The sequence below is a fragment of the Hoplias malabaricus genome, chromosome 4 (assembly GCF_029633855.1).
Source record: "Hoplias malabaricus isolate fHopMal1 chromosome 4, fHopMal1.hap1, whole genome shotgun sequence".
In the NCBI taxonomy this organism is placed as follows: Eukaryota; Metazoa; Chordata; class Actinopteri; order Characiformes; family Erythrinidae; genus Hoplias; species Hoplias malabaricus.
This window is the reverse complement of record NC_089803.1, coordinates 57,637,721-57,653,325: the sequence shown is the minus strand read 5'-3', so window position 1 is coordinate 57,653,325 and position 15,605 is coordinate 57,637,721. Positions and strand designations below refer to the sequence as shown.

General features: G+C 39.4%; 2 protein-coding genes across 3 annotated transcripts; one reads left to right on the top strand and one right to left on the bottom strand.

The window, feature by feature from the left end:
- The first annotated feature begins 290 nt into the window (after nt 1-290).
- Nucleotides 291-8,926, top strand: ikbip (IKBKB interacting protein). 2 transcript variants are annotated; one of them, XM_066668246.1, is made up of 3 exons: nt 291-798; nt 1,689-1,806; nt 7,548-8,926. In XM_066668246.1, exons 1-3 carry the CDS (start codon nt 578-580, stop codon nt 8,343-8,345), a joined length of 1,137 nt encoding a protein of 378 aa, XP_066524343.1. In that variant the 5' UTR covers nt 291-577; the 3' UTR covers nt 8,346-8,926. The 2 variants fall into 2 exon arrangements, with proteins under 2 accessions (XP_066524343.1, XP_066524342.1); XM_066668245.1 differs by lacking the exon at nt 7,548-8,926 and adding an exon at nt 3,421-6,584.
- Nucleotides 8,927-10,282: 1,356 nt separating this feature from the next.
- ckap4 (cytoskeleton associated protein 4) lies at nt 10,283-13,685 on the bottom strand. The gene is made up of 2 exons (XM_066669327.1): nt 13,283-13,685; nt 10,283-11,710 (listed from the first exon to the last, which is right to left on the bottom strand). The coding sequence occupies exons 1-2, from the start codon at nt 13,595-13,597 to the stop codon at nt 10,472-10,474; spliced, it is 1,554 nt and encodes a 517-aa protein (XP_066525424.1). The 5' UTR covers nt 13,598-13,685; the 3' UTR covers nt 10,283-10,471.
- Between the last annotated feature and the right edge of the window lie 1,920 nt (nt 13,686-15,605).

The window sequence follows — 15,605 nt, the reverse complement described above, 5'->3', positions numbered from 1 at the left end:
CAGAGTAGGATTACAGATTGAATTGTAAAAATTACAAAGTGTCTCTGTGTGTTCAGTGTAGCTGGGAGAATGGACAGTGAGTGTAGAAACAAGGAGGTGGACATGTTGTGGTTAAACGATGTATTTTTTAAAAAATTACAATTATTCAGAAGGGTAAAGCTGAAGTACTAAAGTACTCTTGTGAGAAAATAGTGGTTTATAGACTTAGATACATACTGTGCTTTTAATTTGTAACATTTTACAACACTATTTTTGTGTGTGCAATGCAGTTTTCCAGGCGATAGGGCTCTTTAAGTAGGTCCGTGAGAGAGGGTGCTGCTAGCTACGTGGCGTTTCTCAAAGAAATGTGAACATTCTCGGAGCGTTTAAATGGAAAGCAGCTTTAGGACTAGGTTGGATTGACTATGAACACTAAAACAAGACTCGAAATACAGATAATCCGTCGTCATTTGAAGTACAGGTCTCAGAGTGCGCTTTTCTAACGGAAAACGGGTCTTTCGAGGAGCGAAAGTATTAAAAACTTACAAGATTTTAAATCAAAACAACTTCAGCGGGTTACCGTTAACGGCAACGCAAGATGCCGAGCAGTGAAGTAACGCTAAAGCACAGAAAAGGCAAAACGCTCGCTGCACACGACGGAGAAACAAACAGCACTACAGGACAGAGTTGTAGAAACGGAGGAAAGAAAGATGGAGAACAAAATAACCAAACTGATGTAAAAGCCTCATTTTGTTCGTTTCTGGACCTGAAGACGGTGGTCAGCATTCTGTCTCTCGGTGCCTGCTTTGTGCTCTCATGGTGAGTCTATTTAAATTTTAGTTTCCTGACTTAAAAATACAATACTCTGTGGTCTAAATTTATGTTTATATTTATGTTCGAAGTACTAGGTAAAGTAAAAGCAAGCTAGCTAGCAAACAATTTGAACAGACCCCCAAAAATCTCCTTAATAACTGTAGGCAGTTTCACCACAGTGTTTGCCTATGCTATTTTAATTCACCGTCTTGGTCACCAGAGGTCCCAAATCCCAACCAGTGAATTACTCAAAGCATCGGCCAAGCAGAACTACAATAAAGAGAGCCTCTATCTACAGTCTGACAGACACTACAGGAGTGCAGCTTTACAAACAGGTTTCCAGAATAGACTTGTGCTGATGCCAATAATATAACTATTGTTAATCACGTTCTTCATATTTTACAGTTAGTTTGTACTATCTAGAAAATGAAATGTCAGTTAGTGAAACTTTTAAGTGTGTGTATGTTTGTTGTTTGTAATATATTTGCAAACATTCGCATAATTAATACAGATGTAAATATGGTCATAGCCTATATTTTAGTTTGTTGCATATGTCTTTCTTTTTAAAATAGTTATCCATTTATAGCAATATTGGATATAAAATTTTATCATATATAATTTCATATTAAAATATACAAGGTATAAAAATTGTCATGCAGGAAACCAATGAATATCAACAGACAAATTCATTTTGTAATCTTCTTTAAATAACCAGCGAAACCTAGATATATTTTCACAGGAATATATATTCAAGTAAGAGTACAAGTACAATCCATCATAATTACACTTTGCAATGCAGTGCCAACATAGGCAAGTTCATGGACCTGAGTAAATGTAATCTGTACCCACCTCTAAGCCTAAGGCTTGATCTGAAGATCCTGTTGTTTGTATTCCAGGGTTGTTCTTCAGCAGAATGCAAAATTTATCACAGTGGAGGAGAAATACAGAGATCTGCATGAACAGGCAGCTGACCTAATGGCATTAAAAGAAAAGTTGGGTGCAGTTTCCAAAAAGGTTGGTATGGAAGTGTGATGTTATGTTCGGTAGAGTTATCCAGAGGTTACAAATGTGATCTGACACACTGAAGTGAGCAAGCATGCAGAATTTATTGCAGTGTTTCCCAACCCAGTCTTCATGGAGCCACAATTGTTCTGTGTAGGCTCCCAACTATGGTTGTCTCAATGACATGATTTCACAGTTAATCAGGGTGTATGTTTGAATGGATCATCAATGTGTGTTATACAAAAAATTATTTCTATAATTTTTGATACATTCAGGTTCCTAATTCACATTAATGGCTCATGGTAACCACTCATAGTGTGGGAATTTTAATGTGAAAACTATAGAAATCTCACTGTCATTAATGTTTATGTTAATAAAATGGTAATTTCAGTTCTGCATATAAATATATAGTTATAAATATATTTTATAACTATAAGATACATAAACAATGTTTTAATGTATACTACATTTTCCTACATTGAACATTTCAAACAAAACACCCCCCAATCCCAACATACTTTGACTCTAGCAATCAGACAGTGAACACCTCCCAGAGTTGTGCTTGTTGCTGTGGACTGTCTTAATAATAATAATAATAATACACTTACCTGAACCTTATGTCACATAAGACTGAAAACGGCTCTGATATTTCCACCACTGTTCTTGGAGCACTATAATACAGCAAATGCTTTTCCAAGTCTTGGTCCAGCATCAGTTTTAAAAAATACAGTAGGTGTTCTTGAATAAAGCTAGCCTTAAAATTGCATTTTTAAACGTAACAGAGAATTGGCAGCAGGCACTTTTCAATCATTTGAAAAGGGTGTTGGCCAGAGTTTGCCTCCAGCACTAAACCACTGCCTTGTTCTGAAAACCTTAAAAGCCTAGATGAGGTGTGAACACCCTGTGTATATGATGTGTGTCCAATTTTATTTCAGGGTGCATGGTTCCTGAAGCATAAAAATGTTGTTCTTCTGAAAACCTAGGGGAGAGAAAGGATGTTTTAAATGACTCTGTCAGAACAGTTTGCTTTTTCTGAGATGCAGATTACATCTAAACCTAAACTTATCTAAACTTAAAGAAGTTGAAATTAAATTGTGTTATGACGTTTTTTAGAGTGGTTTGAGAAACTTGCAGAGTCAGTAGTGGTAACAGAAAACAGACATCCAAAATATTTATCTTACTTAATTTACTCACAAAGCCTGTGTGTGGGAAGATAAATATTCATTGTCTAACTGGCACAAGGTTGTTTTTGGTTTGTTTTTCTGAAATGGTGTGTCACGCCTTGTGAAAAGCAGCTTTAATTTTGACACACCACAGAAATTTGTAGAACATGGCATATTTTATGTTTGCAAAGCTGATTTAAAGATTACATTTGGTGAACACTTCTGTAGTGTATCTGCCATGCAACATTTCATATAAAACCACTCTGAATGACATCTCAACAAGTGAAAAATATGAGGAATTGGTGAAATTACACTTTTATTCAAACCTAGGCTCCTAGGGTTTTTAGTCAGACTGGTAAACACAGCAGTTTGGTTGTAGGTTTGTCATGTACTGTGTGAATGTAAATGTGGCAGACACAGCAGAACCACAGCGAAAACACCCTCTCTTCTGTTATGGGTGCAGCTGGAGGCGTCTGAAGACAATATGAAGGAAGCGCTTTCCTCAGTCACCTCAGTAACCAGGCTGGAGCGTGATATTGCATCTCTCAATGCTGTCATTGTAGCGATGCAGGAAGACCAGGATGTATCTTCTCATCGCCTTCAGAAGGTGAACGAGCAGTTCCTGAACGTGACAGAGGCATGGCAGGCTGGGCTGGAGGCAATAACTGATGAACTGGCCACTCTGAGGACTGAATCCCGCTCGATCCATGGACATGTGACAGAGCAGGTGAATGATGCAGAGAGCCGCTTGCGTGTTCTAAAGGAGCGTCTGGAGGAGCTGGAGGACAGTACAAAGAGAAACGCCCGACTGCTGGAGCGCACAGAGGAGGAAGATGCTCAGAGGGTCCGGAGCCACCTGGACTGGAACACTGGACAAGTGACCAGGGTTCAGGAGCAGTTGAAAGTGCTGTCAAAAAATGACATGGAGCTCCAAGAGAAGCTAGAAGAGACAGAGCCCAGAGCTAAAGAGTGTGAATCCCAGCTGCCCATTGTGGAGGATGCAGTGAGGTCCATCCTGAGGTTAGGAGCAGACCTGAGCAATACAGAGAGGAGGCTAGAAGAGCTGACTTTGCAGGTGCTAGGCACAGAGGACAGTATGCTCAAAGCCCTGGCTGAAATTCTGGAGCTGAGACAGGCTCTTGATAACCTACAGGTAGATAACAGTGTGATGAAGGTAAGCAATGAGCTTGGGGTCATGCTGGAAGCCATGAAAGAGCTTGAGCACCTGCAAATAGAACAGAATCTGGATTCCAGAAGAAATGAACCTCTACTGGAAGAAGGGAAAGACATTGAGAAGAATGACTTGGCAAATCTAGGCTTTGAAAATTTAGAACAATTAAGTAATGCTTTGAAGGAATTGGAGAAGAATGTTTTCCTAGAGACAGTACTAGATCACAGTGATGGTCAGAGTAAAGGACCTGAAGAAGATCCCCTGAACAAAATAAAAGACTTCCTCTGATTTTTTGCCTTACGATTAAAGCTACTGAAATTTTAAGTAAGACCCTACCAGTATTGAAAGAGCATATTATACATGGTTGGGCAATATGGCAAAAATGTACTATCAAAATACTTGAAAACATTTTTAATATTTTGTTTTCTGAAGTGTGATTTATAAGCATATTCTTATGTTTAACAGTTTACATTTGGTGGATCAGTATATGTCCAGTTAAGCTGTCATAGACATCCAACATTATTGGAGTTCAACTTGCAATCTTCCAACCTCAGAGTAGATTCTATTTTCACTGACAACGCTCAATCATGATGTTATGACCACCTACACTCACTGTCTGTTCCACTGACCGTACAGGAGAACTTAGTCCTATAGTCCATCCAGGACCACCACATAGCAGGTATGAATTAGGGATAATTCTCAGTGCTGCAGTGACACTGACATGGTGGTGATGGTGTTAGTATGTTTTGAGTTGGTACTAGTGGATCAGACACAGCAATGCAGCTCAAGTCTTTAAACACTGTGTTCCATCCATTATCTGTAACCGCTTATCCAATTTTAGGGGGTCCAGAGCCTACCTGGAATCATCGGGCGCAAGGCGGGAATACACCCTGGAGGGGACGCCAGTCCTTCACAGGGCAACACAGACACACACACACACTCACCCTACGGACACTTTTTTGAGTCGCCAATCCACCTGCAACGTGTGTTTTTGGACTGTGGGAGGAAACCGGAGCACCCGGAGGAAACCCACACGGACACGGGGAGAACACACCAACTCCTCACAGACAGTCACCCGGAGCGGGAATCGAACCCACAACCTCCAGGTCCCTGGAACTGTGTGACTGTGACACTACCTGCTGCGCCACCGTGCCGCCCAAACACTGTGTTCAGTCAGTTAACTTGTTGGTCCACTTTGTAGATGTAAAATCAGAAACAGTAGGTCTTGTTGCCGCACAGATTGAGTTGGTTGTCCTCTAGTCTGTGTCACTGCAACACTGAGAATGATCCCCCACCCAAATCATGCCTGCTCTCTTGTGGTATTGTGGGGGTCCTGATCATTGAAGAACAAGGAGAAAGGGGAAATATAAAGTGTACAGAGCAACAAATGGACTTAATCTGTAAATATAAAGCTACAAATTGCTATATATATGTATTAATAACATACATACATATATACATACATACAGAGTCAAAAGTCACAGGACACCCTTTTTATCCAAGTACCCAAGCAAGTACTTATCTTTTAGGCTATGTCTGGAATATGGCTGCCATCTTGAACCAAGGGCAAAACATATTTCATTCATTCATTCGTTATCTGTAACTGTCCAGTTCAGGGTCGTGGTGGGTCCGGAGCCTACCTGGAATCATTGGGCGCAAGGCAGGAACACACCCTGGAAGGGGCACAAAACATATTTAATTTGGTTTACTTTCATATATAATTTGTAGTCCCTATATACGTAAAGTCCTTCTTCCAGCAGTGTATCTTACAAAAGATAAACAATTCATGAAAGTGGTCTTTAAAGAAACACTAGGTAGTATATTTTGATTGTGATGGTTTATTGATCTGTACGAAAGGAAGGCAGAGCTTTTATTATTGCTCCTCTGAGCTCAGCACTGCAGAAACTGTGCTATGCAACTTTTGGAGGATAGAAGGAAACTAACCCCCTCCTTCCATCTCCGTCTTGATTTTTAAGACTATACTGTAAATTATACTATATGTGTTCCTTGAATGCTGTTTTTTTGGGGGTGGCCGGGAGCAAAACCCTTGCATTCCCTACACATTTTTAAAAAATATAATTTATTCATATCAATTGCTTACTCCTGTTCCGGGTCGCAGTATGGCTGGAGCCTAGACAGGAACACACACTGGACATGGCATGTCCTACCGACCCTGTTACCTATATCTTTATATTTTACTAATGATTATTGAATTTTCTCATTTTGTTTGCTGTCAAATATGAATGTAACATAAAAGTGCACTGTCACTGCCATATGGTTTTCAGGTGTAAATAGACTACAGTACTTTGTGTGTGAATTTAATGTTACATTTTGTATACATGCTTTTTTAATTCACTTGTACCATCTTACAAGAAAATCAATAAATATTATCTACACTAGGACTTGTGTATGGCAGTATGGCTTTGAGAGATTATTTCAGTTATAGTGTGAGATTTGCACCCATTTTATGCTTACATAATGAGGTACCTTGAATACATTTTGGATATGTAGAAAAACATTGTATAATTTAAAATATTCCCCATATCTTTTTTTTTTTTAATAAAAATTAAATGTTCAAAATTGTAACATTTTATTGTGAGACCATTGATCCTAAAGCTATACGAGTGTAAAAGCAGTATCATATTATTAGTCATCTTCAGTGTAGGTCACATTTTTATCAGTCAGACATTTGAAATTTTTCTGCACATTGTTTTAGTTAATTCCTGTTTGTTTTTGCATGCTTTATACCGTTCTCTATTAGTCTAAAGATTTTCTTTACACTTTTACTACTTACAACAATGTGATTTAATATCAGAATAGTAAAAATGTTGTACTGCTGGTAATTTTGCTGACAGCTATAGACAGAAATGCACAGCTGTTTATTTGCGGACACGTTTAGTGGACAAGGAAGAGCCAGTTTATAGACTTTCCTGGTGCATGGTAAAAGGGGCTTGAAAATTGTTGAATTACATAGTTGAATATTGTCCATTCGCTAATACACCACATTACATTAATTTTAAGATCAAAGCATATATTCTAAATCATATTCTAATGTGGAGTTAGTGTTTCAGAATAAGAACTGATAGGCTAAATGAAGTAGTTGCTGTGATAAAGAAGGTTAATCTGGAACAATTTTAATGGAGATTACTGTAGAACAAAATGAATGGAGGACAATATTCAACAACAATGTGAAAGAGTGCATTTCTACAACCATATGAATCACTCAAAACAAATATACACCACCACATCCGCCCAACACTGCTTTTTTATGGGGAATGCTGTGTCAGTGTGCCCTGCGTTTTGCTGTTTAACGCTCTCTTGTACATAATGTGAGAGAAGAACCTCCAAAATGCTTCTGGAATCCGCAGGAACCTTTTTGGAAGTCGCTGACTCTCTGTGTGTCTTTTCTCCTGCTGTAGTGTGAGGATGTTCAGGTGCTGCTGGAGAGTCCAGAGGTCAGTTCACCTCTGTCCCATTTGACCCAACTGGAGCAAGAGGTGTCCCAGTTGAGAGATTGGTCCTCTGGCCTTACTAAGCAACGGCAGAAGATGCAGGAGAAGCTGGCCACTCTTTGGGAGACTGTGGAGCAGATTGAGAAGAGAACCACTGCTATTTCCAGTGATATGACAGCCAAAGTGTCCTCTGTGCGAACAGACGTGAGACGAATGGGAGGTCTGGAGGGCGAAGTGGAAGCTCTACTGACCCAGATGAGCCAACTGGAAGAGAAAGTGGCTCAAGCTGAGAAGCATATGGTCAAACGTGTCGGAGAAGTTCTGGCCGCGAGCATTGATCGTATGGCCAGTCTAAAAAGCTCCACAGAGAAAAACAGTCAAAACTTGGAGCAAATCCGCAGACAGATACCAGAGTTTTCTGCTTCTGACAAGAAACTCTCTGAACGCATTCTCGCTCTGGAAAGCAGCCGGGCCAAATTGGTCCGAACAGTAACTTTTGCGAATGACCTCAGGCCCAAAGTATTCACCATAAAACGTGACTTTGCCATGTTAGAGCCTCAGTTGGCTGACTTGACCCTCAGGATTGGACACCTGGCTGAAGATGTAATGAAAAGGGAAGAAGACATAGCACAGTTGAAGGAGAGTTTAGCCAGTCTCGTGACTGCCCGGGGGGACCTTAAACAAGCTCAGGAGGAGCTGGCACTGAAATCAGCTTCTAGTGACATGCTAAATCAAAATGACACAACACTGAATGAGACGGACTGACTCACACTGAAGAGGAGGTTTTACTTTAATATTTCCTTATTTAATTTAGATATATTTAGGTTTTTATCTAAACCTTTTAAACTTTAAAGTTTTTCTGTAGGTCCACATTTTGGTTCCTTACATTCATAACTGTTTAACTACTGTGAATCATAGTGTTTTTAATACACTTGCAACATAAATAACAGCCGATTTAAAAACTCGTTTTTAATTGTAAAGGATAGGTTGGGAAAAAGCAATATTAAAATGTAATATGACAGACATGTTGCATATCAGAACAAGGAAAATTGCATATCAATGTTTTCACCTTTAATTAGGTGTCTGCACAGATCTCGGATTAATTATTTCAAATCTGTTTATTTGTCTAAACTTTGTTTTTGGTGTGTTTCTCAATCGCAATTTTAAATAACTGAGACAAGACATTGGTATGTCTAAACATACTGCAGGGTTTTCACTGGACATTTTCAATAAAAGGTCAAATTGTTTACACTTCTTCCAAACTGTGACTTTCATTTGCTTCTAGCTGCGCTCTGAGTCAGAGGAAATGGAAGAATCTGGGGCCTTGCAAGCTAATGGCCCCTCAGCAGCCAATCATTACAAGCCACCACCATGTATGGGAAGGTGTTATCCAATAAGAAATTACTTAACATTCTAGCTGTCTCTCAGCACTGCTTATGAAAGACTTGGACCTGCAAATACCACACATTGTTCTATGATTGCTTAAAGGGGAATAATAATAGTTCACCAGTGTTTGGTCGGTTTATCATGTTCTTCACATCTTCCTCATGGTTGCAAAATGTACTCAGGCAGTGTAAGACAGGAATAGGTTTCCATCCAGCTCTCGAATTAAAATAAAGGTTCACCAGTGCACCAAAACCCACTGCTTTGGGGAGTATATAATCACAATAGAATTACTGGATTATTCTGCGATAGTTTTTTTTATTTTTTTAATAGTTATACTCCCTAGTATCTGCGGTATTAAGTCTCTGCCCACCCACAAGTTGACAGAGTGTCTGATGCCTTCAGAGCATGAATCTGGCTTCACTGTCACGATTCTGCCAGTTCCATTCTGATTGGCTGTCTGCACATCTGCGTATATGCACTTCCATGTATTTATATTGGTTCTGCTACTGGTCAAACATTAAAGACTGCCTCCACATATCATGCCAAAATAGCAGACTTGTGATTGGTCCTTTTGGGTTTCAGTCAAATTTCTTTTGCTGCTATAGTAAGCAGTTCTTGGCCATATTAAGTGTCAAAAGGTACCAGAATCTTCCCAGATAGTCTAGCAGTGCAAGACTACTGCAGTATTAGAAATACAATTTCTAAAAAAGTTTGTACATTTTGTAAAATGGAGTAAAAATCTAAATTTGTGTTGTGTTACTTTTAAGCTTTTTTGTAACTGAAAAAAAGTGAAAATTATATATAACGTTCAAGATATATTTGAATTTTCCATTGATAGTAGGCAAAGAGACATATACTGCTGTCAAGATGACATCTTTTCATGGGCAGTACATGGTTATTTCAGCAAGACGGTGCCAAGCCTCATCTTGTTCCTGCTAAAACAATGTGACTTCATTGAAACAGCATGTATATGCTCAACTGACCTGTCTGCAGTCCAGACCTGCCTCTTATGGCACACCACGAAGAGGACAATCAGGAAACCGCAGACTTTTGATACAAGCTGAAGTCTTGTATCAAGCCAAAATGGGCAAAAATGCAAAATTCAACAATTGGTATTCTCAGTTCTCACATGATTTTTTTTTATAAACAAAAGAGATTCTAGATTGTATTGCAATTTACAAAATGTCCTAAATTTTCTGGAACTAGGATATGTAATTATATACAAGTATTCATCCTACTTTATATGCAGATTAGAGTACATAAATAGCATAATAAATCTTAGCAATTTATTTATATTTTAAATATTTTATTGGAAAATAAACAATGATGACACATTCAAAAAATTTCACTTGGGTTTGGAAGACAACCTGTATCAGCATCATAACCAAAGTTCAGGGAGAAGAAACTACAGTGCCAAAAATGTATTTTTCTGATTCACAGTCTCCTTTTCCTGACAGCTTATCTTATCCCTGTTTGTTCTAATGGAGGACACTGAAGATTTTTGCTCAATGCCCCTCTTCCTCCTCTTCCTCAACTGTTATCTCCTCCTCCATTACTGTCTCAAGTGCCTCTTCATTTGCTGTTTCCTCCTCAACAACCTCCTCATTCACTGATTCTTCTTTTTCTGTTTCCTCAACAACCTCCTCATTCACTGACTCTTCATTCGCTACAGAGTTCTCAGATTCCTCCTCCCTATGGCTCTCCGATTCCTCAAATTGTAAATCTGTTTCTGAAGCCTGTCCATCTCCAAGATTATCCAGCTTCTGCTCCACTGCTTCTAACATGTTATTGGTACCTTCTAAAGAATCAACACTGATCTGTAGATCCCCCAGAGTGCTCTTCAACGCCTCCAGCTCTTCTTTCAGTGCCTGACTTTCCTTTTTGACCACATTGCTCTGGGCAGCTTGAGAGCTCTCAAGAGAGTTGTATTTGGCGAGAAGTGCTTCGAGTCTGTTTGCCTGCTCTAAGGCTGATGTTGCCAGTGTTTCTGTGCTATCTTCTGCAGATTTCAGCCGGACCTCCAGATCATCACCTTTCTTCTGAACTTTTAATAGCTCTAATCTCAGCTCCTGCTCCAGGCTCTGGAGGCCCTCCTTGACCTGATCCTGCCCATCCTGCAGGCTTTGGAGTCGGTCAGCCATGGCCTGCACACTGACCTGAGATGTGGACACTTCTTGTCTCAACATTCCAGCAGTGCTTTGCACTAGAGACCTCACTGCTTCTATCTCTTCTGACAAGGAAGCCACTTCCTTGTTCCTAGTCTGTAGCTCTGCCCCTACTGATGCAATCTGCTCCCTGAGGACTCCCATGTTTCCATCAGCAACCTCACTGGCAGTATGCAGCTCAGCTACAGTGGTGGTAATGGATGTGAGCTCATGTTTGAGGAGATCTGGGTCGTTGTGTTCCTCAAGCCTGGCTTTGAGCTCACTGAGTTGTGTTTGGGCTTCACCCTGGGCCCCAGCGAACTCTGCCACACTGTCAGCAATGGAGCGGCTGAGTTCAGCCAATCGATCCTCCAGGGTGCGCTCCAGGGAGGAGAAATCATTCTCCCGTGCCTCCTTCACCTCCTGGATTCCTTCAGAGAGATCACGGAGGATTTCATTCTGGAGTTTTTGGACTACTTCCTCAACACGTCTGGTCTCAGTTTCACTCTTCCTTACAGCCCGGTTAGTGATCTCCACCTCAGCCTGAGTTCGGGCCACAGAAGCCTCTAAACCATCCAGAGAAGACTTCATAGAGCTCACCTAGAAAACAAGGAGTTGCATAGCATTTAATACATGTATAATTCATATGGTTTATCTAAATTCTTATAAATAAACTGTTCTTCCTATGGATTATCTTTCTAAGATTTAACAAGAGGGGATAGATAATTTAATTTTGGTCTTAGGATATTCACAGTATGCTCCAAGCAACACATTTTAGCACATGTTATCATGATAACCTTAAAATACACTATACTACTAATTCTACAAGAAACATTTCATTGGTAAACTGCATGTTGTGTGGAGATCATTTTAAAAAATGTTCTTCACATTTGAACATCTCATTTATAAGTGTTTTATTTAAAAGCCCATCCTAAAGGTTTTTTTAGGGAACCCGAGGTTCTACATCTTCAGTCTTATGATTTAGGATTCAGCATATTTATTATACAAATGTAGAAACTAATGGGTTTAGTTGGTGCCTGAAGAGTAGAAGAGCATTTATTTCTCAGGACTGTGAAAAATGATATTCCTTTCTATATATTGCATGCTATTGTGTATGTGTTTCATTCATACACACTGGAACAAAGACACTGAACAAGGTTAAAGAGATATCACACAGCAATTTTTCAATTCATGTTTTTCTGAACCACCATCAAACCACCTATTTATAATATCAATAAATTAGTTGACACAAATCAGAACAACCACAGAAAATCACAATGTTGAGGTGGCACTGAGGAGCACACAGAAGTGGGTGGAGAGATTCTTACAGCTAATCCAGTGTAAACTGGTCTGAAGTTTCCCCCAAACCTGAATCAATGCATCTCTGAATAACTACAGTGCAAAGTAATTTTATGAATTACAGAAATACTTCTTGTTAACACATGATGTACTAGTAGTGCCACATTTAAAATGGGACTTGTGCAAAATACCATCAAACCAGTTAAACTGGATTAATGATGGTCTAATTGTCTCAACTGTATTAAAACATGATTGTTACAGAGCCCAAACATGCTCACAAGAGAGTAAAATATCATAATATTGCAAATATATACTTGTAGTTCTTGTCTTGACAGTGTATAGGCCTGAATAAGTGGTCTTTTCTGCCAGCTCATCGTTGAATTAATAGGGGAGGGGGAGGGGGACCTCCTGATGTATTTCCTCGGTTTAAAACGGTCCATTTTTTCAATTTCTTCATCATGTCCAATATATGCAGCTCAACAGAAACACAGTTGTGTGCAAAAGTTTAAAAACCCATTAAAAAAATCCATACATTTCATGTATTCCTAGTTTCCCCAAGTGCAAAGCACACATCCATTGAAAGAAATTAATCTTCATGTAAGGTTTATTTACTAAAGTGAACATACTGGCATTTATAATTAATTAAAAAATATATAATGTAGTATGTGTAAAACTTGAGGCAACTTTTTTGCAGTATGTTAAGCTGAAGAAATAAAAATAACAAACAATTATAAAGATGTGAAGTGAAATAAAATATTTAAACTATTGGTCACTGCTGAGAATTAACTTAAAATTCACTCAGAAAAACAAGAAACTCTTTAGTTTTGTTTATCATCCTACCAGTTTACCAGGCCTGAAGCTGAAGGGGTTTACCTGTTGAAGAGCCTGTTCAACATTGTGGACCATCTCTGAGTTCTTCTGCACTGATTCTTTATTCCGCACGCTTATCTGGTTCACCTCAGTTAAAATTTGCTGCAAATAAAACGATGCAAATCCAGCCCCGGAGATTAAAACCAAATAACACAGTCCAGATATCAGCTTGCTCAGTTTTCCAGAGCTGGACCCAGAACTCGGAACCGAGGCACTGTCCGTTTTAACAACTTTACTTTTCTTCGCCACGTCATCTTGTTGGTTTGCGGGCGTTTTTTCGTTTGAGTTGGAGTTTTTATTTCTGTTTTTCGCTGCCATTGTCTGTTCGTGGCTCCTCAGCAATGTGTGTGCGTGGCTTAAGAACACAACACTGGATGTTGTGAGATGTATGTAGAGCTGTGAAAAAAAAAACTTTCCAAAAGAACCGATTCTCGTTTAAAGGCTTGTGGTAATTTAGGGTCGACTCCAAATCTTCAGAATTGATTCTGCACACAGTGACGTTCTAATACAGCACATACAATATAGCCAATACATGTCAGTATTATAACTTTATTATCTCTAAGTTACAATTTAAAGTACTTATAACGAGTACTTTAAAATTCCAAAAGTAGCAGCTCAAACATTCTTAAGTACTCAGTAACGTAACTGACTGTGTGCAGTTCTATTTTTGAATTATTAAAAATCTAAAATAAAGTACTAAAGCCATGACACGTCAGCTGCTGGTACCAACAAAAATGTATATACAATCCTTAGAATCAAAAACGACTTCCGTCTTTTGAATCAGAATCTGAGTCGACTCCAACATTTCTAGAATCAAACAACTCTTGTGATGAAGAGCTTGGAGCGTGGCATTATTTTCTCCACACCCGTTTTCCGGTGACTCCGCCTTTCTACGCTTGGATTGGCTAATACCGCCAGACGTGTGAACTATTACCCAATCAGAGCGCAGCACGGCGCACGATATTAGGAAAAACCTGTAAAACAGGGCTCCAAACAGCAGGGCGGGGCTATACAGAAAACGGGTAGGAAAAATAACGTATTCAGAGATTATTGGGCGTTTATCCTTTGCAAAATGTTGGGTGGACCAACATGGGGTGGACCACGGACAACGTCAGCATGTCAGGAGAGAAGTCTCAAAGCAGCATGTGTTGTGCACAGCAACAAATGAAACATCAACACAGCAACAAATGAAAATCATACGCGGAAACAGGAGTCCATAATTGTGTCAAAGTCAAGAACAGGCTGAACGAAATAGTATTTATATACCGCGGTAAAGTTGGTTTTATATTCACAGGACTACACAGTTTAACCTTTTTTATTGCCTTTTTTTCAAAAGAAAGTCTCAACTGTTTCAATTTAAACGCGTTTGCATTAAAACGGATCTTCATGTGCAAAAGCAGGGCATTTTTTTTCAAATTACGTCCTTAGTACGAGTCATGTCCAATGGACATTGCATTAAATAGTGCTTTAATAGGGCCTTAAACAGCAGTGATTATATATAAATTGGTCATTCACTGTAAGACCCAAAATTGTGGCCAAATGTATTTGTCATGTACAGTAAGAATCTAAAGAAGGCTCTTTTTTTATATATTGATATTTTAAAAGTAAAAAAACCCTTTTTACTGTGTTTCCCCGAATGTAAACGCTTATCCAGTTCAGGGTCGCTGTGGGTCCACCTGGATCCACGCTGTGGGATTCCTACCTGGAATCATTGGGCGCAAGGCGGGAATACACCCTGGAGGGGGCGCCAGTCCTTCACAGTGCAACAATTCAAAAACATGGAGGTTTGAATTTGCTATGTTGTCAGTGATGGTGTGTTCATGAATGACTGTGTGTATGCCCAGATATGGATTGGCACTGTATCCTGGGTGAACCCTTGGCAAATGCAGTCCTCCATGTGGGCGGTCAGTCCTGGTTGAGACTCCCAACTTAAGAGCAGTGCCCACGCAGATCACGCACTTCGGGGGGCACCAAAAATGCAAGCTCTTAAAAATGTATATAATAATAGTAATTATATTAGTTTTGACCCTTCTTGAGAGTATGCTGTCGGCGTTTGTCTCCCGCTTCTCATATGTGTTGACTGAGTGTTGAATGTTTTTTTTTTTTGTTCAGTGTTGACTGTGTTGACTCCTTGGGTCTAAAGAAAAGTAAAATATAGATGAATAAACTGGGCTTAGCAATCTTCTAAAACCACCGAATAACTTACATTTAAAAATAATCATCATTTTTAACTCCCCCCAGTTTTGCTTAATTATATGAGGTTCTGGCGGAGCTGCGTTGTGAATGTAGCGCAGTGTAACCCCGCCCTCAACTCCTGGACGTAGAA